At 41.9% G+C, this 14,596-nt stretch overlaps 1 protein-coding gene across 1 annotated transcript; it reads right to left on the reverse strand.

The window, feature by feature from the left end:
* Positions 1–1,121: 1,121 nt before the first annotated feature.
* Positions 1,122–13,726, reverse strand: fam124b (family with sequence similarity 124B; the record flags this gene model as incomplete). Its single annotated transcript, XM_080429240.1, has 7 exons — positions 13,561–13,726; positions 12,339–12,370; positions 10,456–10,665; positions 9,419–9,835; positions 7,673–7,869; positions 4,180–4,351; positions 1,122–1,804 (listed from the first exon to the last, which is right to left on the reverse strand). The coding sequence occupies exons 1-7, from the start codon at positions 13,644–13,646 to the stop codon at positions 1,122–1,124; spliced, it is 1,797 nt and encodes a 598-aa protein (XP_080285366.1). The 5' UTR covers positions 13,647–13,726.
* Positions 13,727–14,596: the final 870 nt, after the last annotated feature.

The following is a 14,596-nucleotide window of genomic DNA, read 5'->3' on the forward strand; positions in this document are numbered from 1 at the left end:
TTGACCACCGACTCCAATCACAGTTTTATCCCTGGTAACATTATTAGAAGGTCCTGGGAACCGTGTTATCACAGTGCAGAGGTTTATCAGCCATGTTGTTTTTACACAAACACAAACAAAAAGGTTGAAAACATTTATAGGAGCCATTTTCAACCATATCTTTATATAATTTGTCCTCAGTAAGATGGCACCATTCCTGTCTACGCACTCTGCGTTTCAGAAACCTTGGCTACCAATGACATCATCGGTGGGGATTCCAGCGTTAGTGAGGACCAATTACATGAAGATAAGGTTTAAAATCGGTCAACGAGGAAAAAAGTTTGGCATTGTACGTTACTGCAAACCAGATATGTTGGACATGGACCTTTGCTGCTGTCGGGCAGTAAACTCTTATCTCCAAATTTTAACTTTTTGTGTTTTTTCGAAAATTAACGCCCTACTTGGTCATACTACAGCGTCACACAAAAGCCGCAAAATCTTGTATCAAGAGCTTGTAGATCTGCTACTTTAGCTATTTTTGAATTTGTATCCTGAAAAGTAACAGTTTTGGACATATGAGGTTTCCACCCGACAGACGCCTTTCTGAAGCAGAAATACATAGATTTGAACTGATTCCCACCCTATCGGCATGCGACTCAAACAGAGCACAGTCATTAATCATCATCACCTCACAGGGCTCAAGCCATCAGCAGCGACGGCGCGCCTTGCAATTGAACCGTTGCCTTTCCACATAGTTTGCAGAAAAGTACAATGCCAATGTTTCTCTTTGGTTGATATGGTTGCTTGATTTACCACATTTCTCCTCTGTGGTTTCATCAGGAGAACAGGAATGGAGTGGTCTATGTAATGCCTCACAAGCTTACGTCGTGTAGAAAAAAAAGGTTCAAACAATTCTCACGCAGGCAGGCCATGTGCGTGAGACGAGCACAAAACGCAGCGGTTTTCATGGGATCGCGCCCGCTTGTTGCTCCACCTGTCGGATTGCCGGCACCTTCCCTACCTGAAAGCTCGCCTCTCAATGACAATGAACTACTAGCCGCGCATCAGTTGCTTCCGGTGTGAAAAGCCCTAGACTGCGCGTCAGAAACTACATGGCGTCTACACTGCACAGCGGCAGAAAGTCAGATAAAGAACTCGTCCAATTCATTGTTGTGTGCAAACAGAGTCTTGGCCACCACAGGAACAGCTGCTGCCCTGAGTGTCCTCTCCACTACTGGCTCCTTGGAGGGGCTTTGTCCAGCCGCTACAGTCCTTTGTCCAGCCGCTACAGTCCTACCTCCACAGCCTTCCATAGCTGAAGAAGAGACCGCCTTACAACTAGCCGCGGCCCAAAACGTCCTGGCGGCCCCAGGAGGAGGAGGGGTCAGGTGTTTAGCAGGCAGACACTCGATCAGCTCCCTGGCCAGGCTCTCCAGGGCAGAGGCCCCTACGGCCGCGGGCCTCTCCGACCGGGGAAACGCCGCGGACGAAACGTCCGTCGACGCCGGGCGCCGCGCCGCCACGGCGAAGACCCCCGCGTCGGAACGAGGCGAGACGGGGACGCCCGTGTCCACGTTGGTCTCCGGTTCCTCCTCCTCGTCTTCCTCCTCCAGGAGGAGGTGAGAGAGGGAGCGGGAGATGTTGGGGCGCAGGGGAGACTCCCGGTGGTTGCCGGTGGAGGGAGGAGGCGGCGCGGGGCAGGGGCTGCTGCGCTGGGAGGAGTAGCAGGAGCTGCCAGGAGGCGTGCTGCAGCAGCTGTCAGAGCCCAGGCTCTCCCCTGCGGCACACGGCTTCTCCAGGCCTGGGTCAGTGCGCGGTCTGTGGCCTGAGAACCACAAACAAACAACAGACATGCTTACCCTTGCTCACTGTGGGTAGATTGTATATTCTCCTTTTTACTCGCTGTGTATATTCTCCTTTTTACTCGCTGTAAATTACGTTCCATATTTGGGATGACACTGTACATAATCAATATAACGTTGCTGTCGGGCAGAAATCTCTCCATATCAACTTTTTCAGTTTTTTCGTAAATTTACGCCCTACTTGATCATACTACAGCTTCACACAAAGCCATCAAAAGTAGCAGATCCGCAAGCTCGAAACTCTTTCAGTTTTGTTATTTGAATCCTGAAAAGTAACAGTTTTGGACATAATTGAGGTTTCCACCCGACAGAGACGATATAGACCCTATACTGTGGATTGACTGTAAATGTTCACCCAACACTGAGGGATAGATTGTTTATGTATAATTACATACAGTCCTAAACTTATACAAGTTTTTGTACATATTTATATATGTATATTTATGAATGTTAATAGCTCATACAACTCGCAGCCGGTCCAAGTTAAAGGGCAAGACCACTTTGTTAGAGGTTTGGGTTGTGTATTTACCTTGCCATGATGTAACTCCAAAAGTGGACAAGAAATCAAAAATAATTGCTCCATTGGCTAGAAATTGATCATTCTAAATTTGCTCCTCATTGACTTACATTGTACGGTAAAACAGCTCTCAAAGTCACTCTAAGCACGTAAACGAACACAAACAAAGCTGATTCAGACAATATAGAACACCACCAAACCCAGTACTGTTTGTTTTTTTAATAAAAATGTTAACTTCCTGCTGATTTTACTATTTGAAGATCCGGATCCGCAAATCCAGTCCAGGTTTTCTTCTTAATAAAAATAGCAAAATCAACAGGAAGTAACATTTTTATAAAAAAAAAAAACAGTACTGGGTTTGGTGATGTTCTATAATGTCTGAATCAACTTTGTTTGTGTTTGTTTATGTGCTAAAAGAGTGACTTTGAGAGCTGTTTTACTGTACAATGTAAGTCAATGAGGAGCATATTTTGAATTATCAATTTCTAATCAATGGAGCAATTATTTTATATTTCTTGTCCACCTTTGGAGTTACATCATGGCAAGGTAAATACACAACCCAAACCTCTACCAAAGTGGTCTTACCCTTTAAATCTCCTGTTGGTTCTTGGTACCCTATTCCCTGTAGGTTACTACCAGTTAAATCTTATTTTTACTCATTCCTACTTGAACCTTTTTTCTGTCCAGTGTTTCATGATACTGCAGTACTGCCATGACAACTGAATTTAAAGGGACTATTTTCACGCCATTCATCGACAACCAACACTTAGGGTTTATTTTATACTTAGTTGTGTGACAGTGGGGTTTATTTTATACTTAGTTGTGTGACAGTGGGGTTTATTTTATACTTAGTTGTGTGACAGTGTCAAATGAAAATAGCCAATCTACAGGTTCACATCACATCGCACTGCGACATGTTGTAAGCTTGTAGATTGGATATCCGTCGTCTCTGTCGGGTGGAAACCTCATATGTCCAAAACCTTTTAGGATTCAAAATTCAAAAACAGCAAAAGTAGCAGATCTACAAGCTCGAAACGTGTCGCTTAGCGCCATGTTTCAAGCTTGTAAATCTGCTACTTTTTATGCTTTTGTGTGACACTGTAGTATGTATGATCAAGTAGGGCATAACATTACGAAAAAACAAAAAGTTAAAATATGTTAGAGGCAGTGGTGGAAAAAGTACTCAAATTCTTTACTTAAGTAAAAGTACCAATACTGCAATATAAAAATACTTTGTTACAAGTAAAAGTCCAGAATAAAAAAAAATACTTGAGTAAAAGTACAAAAGTATTGGCATCAAAATGTACTTAAAGTACCAAAAGTAAAAGTACTAAATATTTGAAAATAGCCGATCTACAAGCTCACAACGCGTCGCGATGCGACGCGTTGTGAGCTTGTAGATCTGCTATTTCCAATTAGCATAGGTTTAAAATAGGTTTAAAGTAGTTAATGTATGTTTCATTATATCATAATTTATATCTGAAAAGTAACTAGTAACTAAAGTTTTCAAATAATTGTAGTGGAGTAAAAGTACAATATTTGCCTCTGAGATGTAGTGGAGTAGAAGTAAAAGTATTGGAAATTGGAAATACTCAAGTAAAGTACAAATACCTAAAAAATTGTACTTAAGTACAGTACTTAAGTAAATGTACTTAGTTACTTTCCACCACTGGTTAGAGGTTACTGCCCGACAGCAACGATATGTTCTCCATTTTTGGAAAATTTTCGCAGATAATGACACGCCCAAAATAGGGACGCCAGGTTACTGTTCCGAGCAGTTAAAAATGTAATCTTGCTTCTTGAAGCAAAAGATTTTCTGACCTGGCCGGTGTCCTGTCCAGGACAGGGGTGTGCCGAGGCTGTGGGCGTGGCTCTGCGTGGGCGGGGTGTGACCTCCTGAGCCCCTCAGCTGCGACCCCCGAGGGGAAGTACTGGGGCAGGCCAGGGGGAAAGCGCAGGTCAAAGGTCGCGGAGGCTGGGCCGGGGTTTTCACCTGCCGGACAGAAGGAGATGAGGGTAAGGGGATTAGGATTTACACTCTGGGGACTAGAGGGAGATTGAAGTAGGTTAAGCGACTTTGACAGAAAGACCATCCAACATATGGTTAAGCAGGCACGTTCTCTTTAGATGACATTGGCCAAATGCTTTAGTTTTAGGGTATTATATAAGCCTGTTCTTCCATTGCCAAATCCATTGTAGAGGAGACCCATGCCAGCACTACAAATCTGGCATGGGTCTGGCTCTAAAAATCCACACGCTCAACCCAAGTGTTACTGCTGCTTTTATTTCATGCTTAGCTTTGACGCCTTACTAAACTACATTTTATTTTTTTTATTTTTTTTATTTTATTCATCCAAATGTCGCTCTGGCATTTCTACTTTCGTCTGTCGGGTGGAAACCGTCCAAAACTGTTACTTTTCAGGATTCAAATTCAACAATAGCAGATCTACAAGCTCAAAACGCATCGCGCTTCGAGCTTGCAGATCTGCTACTTATGATTTTTTGTGTGTGTGATGCTGTATGTAGTATGATCAAGTACTAGGGCATTCATTTATAACAAAACACAAAAAGTTAGAATATGGAGAGAAGAGGTTTCTGCCCGACAGCAACAATATCAGTCAAACAATACAGTGCAGCAAGACAGAGAGGGTTTAGACACAGACAGAGAGGGGAAGAGGCAATATACAGGATCCGATACCATGATGTCACACTGAGTTCCACGTCCATGCATGCCATTAGTTTGAGTCAACAGAGTGCACCTGGTTTGGGCATTTTATCCAGTTTGCTAAACCTCAAAACATGCACTCAACCACTGTAACCCTGGCAACCCAATGTGGGGCATGACGTAGGCGAAAATAAAAAGACAAAATCGACCGATTTCTAAATACGTTTTAAAAAATAGCTGATCTACAAGCTTACAAGGTGTCTTGATCTGCTTTTTTCTAAAAGATTATTCAGAATTGTGTTGCAGTTAAGTGTATTCAGTGGTTAGTCAGTGTTCAAATGTAAAATTAATTTATTGAAATGCTTTTCTAGATGCACGATATTTAGTATGGGATGTGATGGTGACAACACTTAAAAGGGAAGGAAATGCAAAATGTAAAATCAGGATGTTTTCATTATGAATGAATGGAAATTGTATGTCACAGATTTTATTTTTTAAATAAGCAGCTAAGTTCCCAGGAACAGAATTCACATTTACTGCACTGCACCTTTTTGACACCCATATTTCCCCCAAACCACAAACTAGAGATTTCAAAAAGGATGCACACCACCACCCCAACATTGAGAGACATGATGTACAAAAATCCCCCTTTTCTTTGCAATCCAGATGTTTTATGCAAGACAAAGAAAGAAGGTTGAGCCCAGCGGACTGTGTGTGCATGCTGTGAGATAATCACAGAGCAGGATAGAGAGAGGCTATGTTTACAGTCACAGAGAGGCTCTCTCTCCCCTGGGCCAAAGAACCCACATCATCCCCCTACCAGCCTTACCTAGCCATTTAACCTGCCCTAAATCAACAGGGAGCAAAGCAATCCAAATCCAAAATCCAAATGTTAAACTACAACTAAGTCGAAACCCAAAGACATAAAGCAGGGTTAAGATATATGGGTTTGGTCAGTCATTATTTGACTTGTTAGATGAGATCGGTATGGTAATTATGCAGCCGACGTGTCACGATTTGTGACCACTTTAAATCCGGCGTATTTTGGGCATGTTGTCATTATAGGTGAACATTTTCAAAGGTTTTAGAAAACCTTAGTAAAACGTATGAATTTAAACATTCATCAGTACCTCAACAGAGGCAGTGATGAGAGGCAGATCCCTGAACACAACATTAAGAACCATTGGTCTAGGGCTCTCCAACATTCGAGGTCAAGCCCCAAAAGATCTGGCATATGGGTCGGGCTCTGAAAGCCACATGCTCAAACCCACGTGTTAAACAAAGAGGAGTCGACTCCAGAAAACAACAGAGCACGGTTCTACAACCACAGGGCTTTGATTTGAGTCATTGTGTTGCGTGTAAAAACATACCATTATGATGCAGAGACTCAACAATGCCGCTCAGTCAAACACAGGGTTACAGTGTGTACATAATGTGAAGCCCTTTCTCCCCCAAATCATTTCAACATTTCTTTTCATCCAAACTGCACACGTATTTAAAGTGCCATGTGGCTGTACGCCCCAGGGTCTTAATGTACACGTCATAATTTCAGTGTAAAGTCAGGTTTTTTTTACACTGGATGGGAAGAGGGGAAATCCCCTGATATCCCCCCTCTGGTCGTTTAATTTCATGGCCGGTGCGGATTATGTTTATGGCCGGTGCGGATATGTTTATTTTATCCCTGCTTCTGATCAGACTGAATTAAATGCATGCATTTCCTTTTAGGGACATTTTTATTGTGTGATATGTTTGATATTTATATTTGATTATATCACAATTTAAAGGTAGGGTAAGTGATTTGCAATTATTCAAATAATTGCAAAATGGGTCTATGTTCTGATAGTGCTCGTTACTATAGAGTGTCCTGTCCATATAAAGAGTCTCCATGTCTCTCCAGCTCTTTATAAAACAGAAAATGTATTTTGTAGTTGTTGTTTTTTTGTAGTTTGTTTCATTTCCAATTTTATCCAACCAGGACAGAGAACTCAATCAGGATATAGATTAAACAAGTGAAATTGGAAGTGATGACACTAAGAAATGAGCAGACAAAATTTTAACTGGAACACTATACAAATTAAGCTTAAAAATGGGTACTTTCTCCTGATTGGCTGAGATTTTGACACCTACCGAAAAATGTATTTTCTGTTTATTAAAGAGCTGGAGAGACAGGGAGACATCTGTTACTGAACAAACACTCTATAGCAATGATTACTATCAGAATATAGTATTTTAACCTTTTAACAAAATACTTTTTGTTTTAACCCAAAAAATATCACTTACCCTACCTTTAAAAATGTAATTACAAATTATTAACCCTGGCATGGATATTTTAGGCATATTTGTCAAACTTTGGTTAATTTGGCTTGTAAACTATTTTCTCCATTTGTCATAAGAAGACGTGTATCGTCTCCGTCGGGTGGAAACCTCATATGTCCAAAACAGTTACTTTTCAGGATTAAAATTCAAGCTCTTCGCACCGTGTTTCGAGCTTGCACATCTGCTACTTTAGTGTGACGCTGTAGTATGGCACTAATTTAAGAAAAAACACAAAAAGTTAAAATGTGGAGATGAGACGTTTCTGCCCGACAGCAACGATGCAGGGCTTAAGAGTGGTTGGTTAGGAGCCCCTCGAACCCCGCCCCGCCATACCTGGAAGAGGATCTTGTTTCCGTCGAGGTCTTCGGTCTGCCAGCGTGAGGCGCTGATGGGCGAGCAGGGGTTGGGCAGCAGGGGAACGAGCTGTCCGATCTCCTCCACCCTGAACTGCAGCACGGCGGAGCTGCACGGCTCCACCTGGACCCCCGGGGAGAGCTGCTTCACGGCCAGCTGCAAGCACAGCCCTGGCTCTGTGAGCACCAAGACATGAATGAGCAGAGTTTTACAGTTAGTTATACACAGTGGTGGAAAGTAACTAAGTACATTTACTTAAGTACTGTACCTAAGTACAATTTTGAGGTATTTGTACTTTACTTGAGTATTTCCAATTTCCATTACTTTTACTTCTACTCCACTACATCTCAGAGGCAAATATTGTACTTTTACTCCACTACATTTACTTGAAAACTTTAGTTACTAGTTACTTTTCAGATGTAAATTATGATATAATGAAACATACATTAACCACTTTAGCCCTATTTTATACCTAGGCTATTTGAAAATAGCAGATCTACAAGCTCACAACGCGTCGCAGCGCGACGCGTTGTGAGCTTGTAGATCGGCTATTTTCAAATATTTAGTACTTTTACTTTTGATACTTTAAGTACATTTTGATGCCAATACTTTTGTACTTTTACTCAAGTAAATTTTTTATTCTGGACTTCTACTTGTAACAGAGTATTTTTATATTGCAGTATTGGTACTTTTACTTAAGTAAAGAATTTGAGTACTTTTTCCACCACTGGGATACATGGATTAATCTCTCAAGAAAAGTGAAAAACGCTGGGGGCGCCGTTTTTCCTTTTTATTTGACGATGGGTTCCCAGATTGTGCATGGTAAAAAGCAACGTCAAATCTCACGACTGAAAGTGTTTGTATGACCAAGTCCTAATATGAGTTTTGTGAAAAAGTGTGAAAGGGCTTTGTAAACTCTAAAATCTTCCACAGGGCAGATAATGACAAAAACATTTCATATATAAAGAAATGACAGACAAACTGTAGGCCTACAGTATTTAATAATTTTACACTTTCAAAATATCTTTTAAATAGTGGAAATAGCTGATCTACAAGCTCACAACGTGACGCATTGTGAGCTTGTAGGTCGGCTATTTCCACTACTCTTGGAAAATGTCGGAACATTTTTCAACATGGAAACGATTATGACGATTATACAAAGTAACAGTGGTGGAAAAAGTACTCAAATTCTTTACTTAAGTAAAAGTACCAATACTGCAATATAAAAATACTCTGTTACAAGTAAAAGTCCAGAATAAAAAATGTACTTGAGTAAAAGTACAAAAGTATTGGCATCAAAATGTACTTAAAGTATCAAAAGCCTAGGTATAAAATAGGGCTAAAGTGGTTAATGTATGTTTCATTATATCATAATTTACATCTGAAAAGTAACTAGTAACTAAAGTTTTCAAGTAAATGTAGTGGAGTAAAAGTACAATATTTGCCTCTGAGATGTAGCGGAGTAGAAGTAAAAGTAATGGAAATTGGAAATACTCAAGTAAAGTACAAATACCTCAAAATTGTACTTAAGTACAGTACTTAAGTAAATGTACTTAGTTACTTTCCACCACTGCAAAGTAACTGCGATTATCTCAAACAGTTGCGATTGGGCGATTATGGAATAATTGTGACGGGCCTATAGCCACCAGCCAAACCAGCCCAAACAGAGGCGAAAAAAAAAACCAAGACAAAAAATCATCTGCCAGCTCAGGATCGGAAACGTACCCGTATGGAGGGTGAACCAGCAGAAGCCCGCCTTCTGCTCCTCCGCCTGCTGCTGCAGCACGGTCTCGTACAGCCGCACGGCGTCCTCGTAGTTGTCGTGGGCGCTGTAGAGCGTGACGCGCAGCACCTCCCCGCCGCAGTGCACCGGCCGCACCCCCCACACCGGCATCCCCGCCCCCAGGCTGTAGAAGTCCCGGCTGGGGAGGAGGTACGGCCGGAGCAAGGCGTCGGCCGGGGCGGCGGAGGAAACGCCGCCGCCACCGCCGGAGGTGATGTGGACGCCGCGTCCTCCTCCTCCTCCGCTCTCGGTGTGGTGGTACTGCCAGGGGGGCCGCTGGAGGAAGTCCAGGACCCGGAGGATCCGCTCCTCGCCGTAGGCCTCGTGGAGGAAGAAGGTGACGGCCAGGGAGGGGTAGCCTGAAGAGGAATGTTTTTTTATTGTCATTATAATTTAGACCCTGGAAGAGTTTTATACTAATGGGACTGAATAAGTCATGTTTGGTCACAGAACTCACTGTGTCAGCTAAATGTATGCAAGTCCGTTTTATTTGACCGAAGAAGAATGGCTCACTGGGTAGAAGACAGCGTTAAGCAAAGATCACTGGGATTGGTATTTAACACATTCAATACGGGAACACATCTACAAATGTCTTCTAAATCCTAACAGGTTTCTGAAAACCGTATGTCGCTATATCAGTGGTTCTTTTTCATGTCAAGGACCACCCAAAATCGTATGTATTTGTCCGCCGACCCCCCCCCATCTCAAAATACTTTGTTCCACCAGAAGCAAAGATTTAAGTTACAAATGTTCCCCCGTTCGCTTAAAAAAAAATTGCAAAAAAGATTTGCACAAAAAATAGCAGATCTACAAGCTCATAGCGCATCACCGCGCTATGAGCTTGTAGATCTGCTATTTTTGGAAAATCCCTGCCACAAAATATTTTTTAGATGGGGGGGTGGGGTCCGTGGGCCAAATACATATAATTTTGGGGGTCCTTGACAGGAAAGAGTTTGAGAACCACTGTGCTACACCTCACCTGTGAAGGGACACAGGCGTGAGGAGCGTGCGTAGGCGCGCAGCGGGGCGGCCCTCTCCGACACGTGGAAGATGCGGAGGCTGGGGCAGAGCCAGCGCAGCAGGCGGTCCAGGGTCTGCTGCAGCAGGAGGGAGTCTCCGGGGTTGGCCAGGAGGTGCATGTTCATCACCATCATCATCATCATCTGCTGCCTCCGCCTGGCCGCCTCACCTGGAGAGTGGTGGAAGAAGTGCTCAGATATGTTAGCAAAAGTAGCAGCAATACCACAATATAAAGATACTCTGTCACAAGTAAAAGGCCCGTGTTCAAAATGTTACTTGAGTAAAAGTCCAAAAGTATGGGCATCAAAATATACTGAAAATATACTAATGTTTGAAAATAGCAGATCTACGAGCTTGTAGATCGGCAATTTTCAAATAGGGCTAAAGTGGTTAATGTATGTTTTATAATATTATATTTATATCTGCAGAAGTAACTAGAAACTAATGTTTTCAAATAATAGTAGAGTACAAGTACAATATTTGCCTCTGAGATGTGGAGTAGAAGTAAAAGTATTGCAAATTGGGAATACTCTAGTAGAGTAAAAAGTAGCTCAAAATTGTACTTAAGTACATGTACTTAGTTACTTTCCACCACTGACTGGACACACACAAAGCACGAACCCCGGCATCCCTATTCTGGGGAGGAACATTCGGCCCCAAAATAGCAGATCTACAAGCTATAGGCTAATTTTTGGCAAAGAGATTTGGTATAGAGTCTAGACGGAAAGGGTCGTCCAAGTACAGTTGCAACTCCGGTCCATTTCCACCGAGACTAGAGCAGGGGTCTTCAACAGGGGGTCCTCAGAGTTACTACAGGGGGCCGCAAAATCTTTGTGTGATTTAAATTTCATTTTTTTTACATTAATCACTTGAACCCTAGTATCCCATTCTGGAGGGAACATTAGCCCAAAATAGCAGATCTACAAGCTCGCACGAAGCATTGCGGGCTTGTAGATCGGCTATTTTCGGCAAAGTGGTTTGGTGTAGTGGGGAAAAAAGAACAGACCAAGTACAAGTTTTCTAAGTATTTGAGGGTTTAAGTGGTTAACTGTCTGAAAATACTCATCATGAATCCAGCACAAGGCTACACATTGATAGAGCGGTCAAAGTCTATGAAGCCATCTATGAAATCTGCAACACAATGTTATACAATATGTAGTGGGGGTCCCTGCTTCATCTCTCTCCCTCAGCTAGGGGGTCCTTAATCTCTCAAGAACAGCTTCTGCACTGCGTTGGAATCTGTCGGGGAGGTTAGTCATAACGAGTGCGCATTCAGATCAGGAAGTAGGCCGCGCTTTACCCAATCACATGTAGTGGGCGGGATTCACATGTCCGTCGATCTTTCCCCCTCGAAACAAACCGAAACTAATTTAACAATAGCGTCCGCGGAGCAGACAAAACCACGGAAAGATATTCACAGTTTAACTTACTCTTTCATCATAGAAACAAGTGGGCTTATAACCAAAACGATCCATGTTCTCTGGGAGAAGTGGTGTTAGTGTTCCGTGTAGAAATATTGTTAGTGGGAATGAAAACATAGTCGCACCAAGTGGAAGTGATGCGCTGAAGGCGCATCACAAACACCGGTTTCCTTGTGCTCTGGTGTTACGTTATCGTCCGCCCAGAGCCAACAGACATAGAACAAACAGCAGAGGGCGCTGTTTTTCATTTTCAGTTGGCGATGGGTTCCCAGATTGGGGGGTCCTTGGCCTGCAAAACGTTCAAGACGTAATGTGTGAACGGGTGGTTCACACATTACACCAAAACAAAAAAGGATTCCTGTATAAATAAAATACTTATTTATACATAGCTCTATGAGAAGAAGAGACATGATGCACTTACTGGTTGGCAACGACATCTTACTGCAATCAGATCTGAAAAAACAATAATAATAAGTAAATACCATAAGACTATTAGACTATTAACAGATTGTATGCCAACTCTGACATCGACACTGACATGATATTTTACTCTGAACAAATGATCCATCTTGTTGTGCTAGCTTACAGTATAATACCCCAAGGCCCAAGTTTGTGTTGTCTTATGTGCAGTGGTGGAAAGTAACTAAGTACATTTACTTAAGTACTGTACTTGAGTACAATTTTGAGGTATTTGTACTTTACTTGAGTATTTCCAATTTCCAATACTTTTACTCCACTACATCTCAGAGGCAAATATTGTACTTTTACTCCACTACAATTATTTGAAAACTTTAGTTACTAGTTACTTTTCAGATATAAACTATGATATAATGAAACATACATTAAACACTTTAGCCCTATTTTATACATAGGCTATTTGAAAATAGCAGATCTACAAGCTCACAACGCGTCGCGATGCGACGCGTTGTGAGCTTGTAGATCTGCTATTTTCAAATATTTAGTACTTTTGGTACTTTAAGTACATTTTGATGCCAATACTTTTGTACTTTTACTCAAGTAAATTTTAAATTTTGGATTTTTACTTGTAACAGAGTATTTGTATATTGCAGTATTGGTACTTTTACTTAAGTACAGAATTTGAGTACTTTTTCCACCACTGCTTATGTGTTGTGCTTTGGTCTGGTTGAGATTCTGTTTTTCCGTTTTATATTGTGTGTTTACAGTATATTGTAGGCTACTGTTGTCTTTAGGACCCCCTCGAAAACGAGATGCTGCATCTCAAGGGGTTATTTATTCCTAATAAAGAATTTCAATACAACAGCTAGAGAGCCACGTGTGTAAGGCTTGATTTCAGAGTCAGACGGATAAAAGTTTAAAAATAAAACAAAAATAAACTGTCTCCATCTTGTGGTGGTGGACTTGGAAACATGTCCCGTTTGGGTCACCATCACCATGACAACACAGTATCTTTGTTGTGAGCCAAGCGTAGACAAAACAGCCTGAATAACGGGAAACTGTCCAGAAGCACCAACATAACAATGGAGTCACAAAACATTATAAAAAGCTTCACAAAAGAATCGCTCTGATCTCAAACGTCCCTCAACTGTCCGAAGCAAGAGCTCTTGTTTGTATGAACAACGTTAGCTTCATGCTAAAAGAATGAAGTTTAAAACTCGACTCACTCTGCAGTCTCAGCTCCAGAGTCCAGATCCACGATCCCATCGTCGATCCTCTTCAACGAGATCGGTCTGCGAAGCATCATCATCATCAAACAAAGACGATTGTCACTTGTAATAATGAGGTTACATTGTTGCCGTGAGGTCCGGTGGAAACAAAGTAACAAACGGTTTGATTTCACATTGAGCACAGAGAGAGATCCAGACCCTCCTCCTTCTCCTAAAACCACAGACCGGTGACTCGTATTGGGACGGCTGACGTCACCGGCCAAACACGCACCCTTTCTTTATGCCAAAAATGCTCCGAAAGTAGCAGATCTACAAGCCCACAACGCCAAGCAACTGTGAGCTTGTAGATCTGGTATTTTCACATTTGGAACTTGTGAAATGGGACATAATGCACAATGGGTACTTTCACTTTACGCCAATACTTTGTTCTTTGACTCAAGTATTTTTACTTGAAACAATCAGTAGATCTCCTTTGCAGTATTGATACTTTTACCTAACCCTAAAAAATGTGAGTATTTCTTCCATCACTCAGCGGTGGAAAGCCTGGTGACGCGAGGTTAGGGAACCTGGGCTGGACGAGAGACTAGACTAGATGGAGGTTTCTCTAGTCACTAGAGAAACCTCCATTCTGTCATTGGGCCATCTTCTAATCTAGCCAGTGAAATAGAGAAATTAAACTGTTCCCCTTTAGCTGGGGAGTGGGCACTGGGCAGACCCTGGAACCTCCCCAAGGACCCCACTTTGAGAACCAATATTATATAGCAGAGGTTCTCAAAGTGGGGTCCAGGGACCCCCAGGGGTACTTGGGAGGGTTTCCAGAGAGCTAAAGTACTTACAATCATTCTAACCTATTTTTTAAATCCATATTCAATCTGCTATTCAAAAATAGATCTACAAGCGTGTACATATTTTTTATAAATTTTCTAATCAAAAATGGACTTTTTTTGAATAATTTGGAATGTATTAAACACAAATCTTCTCTTCTGGGGGTCCCTGGCACAACATATTTTGAGATGGGGGTCCACAGCAAAAA

The sequence above is a fragment of the Gymnoscopelus braueri genome (genome assembly GCF_963280865.1).
Source record: "Gymnoscopelus braueri genome assembly, chromosome: 5".
NCBI classification, from domain to species: domain Eukaryota; kingdom Metazoa; phylum Chordata; class Actinopteri; order Myctophiformes; family Myctophidae; genus Gymnoscopelus; species Gymnoscopelus braueri.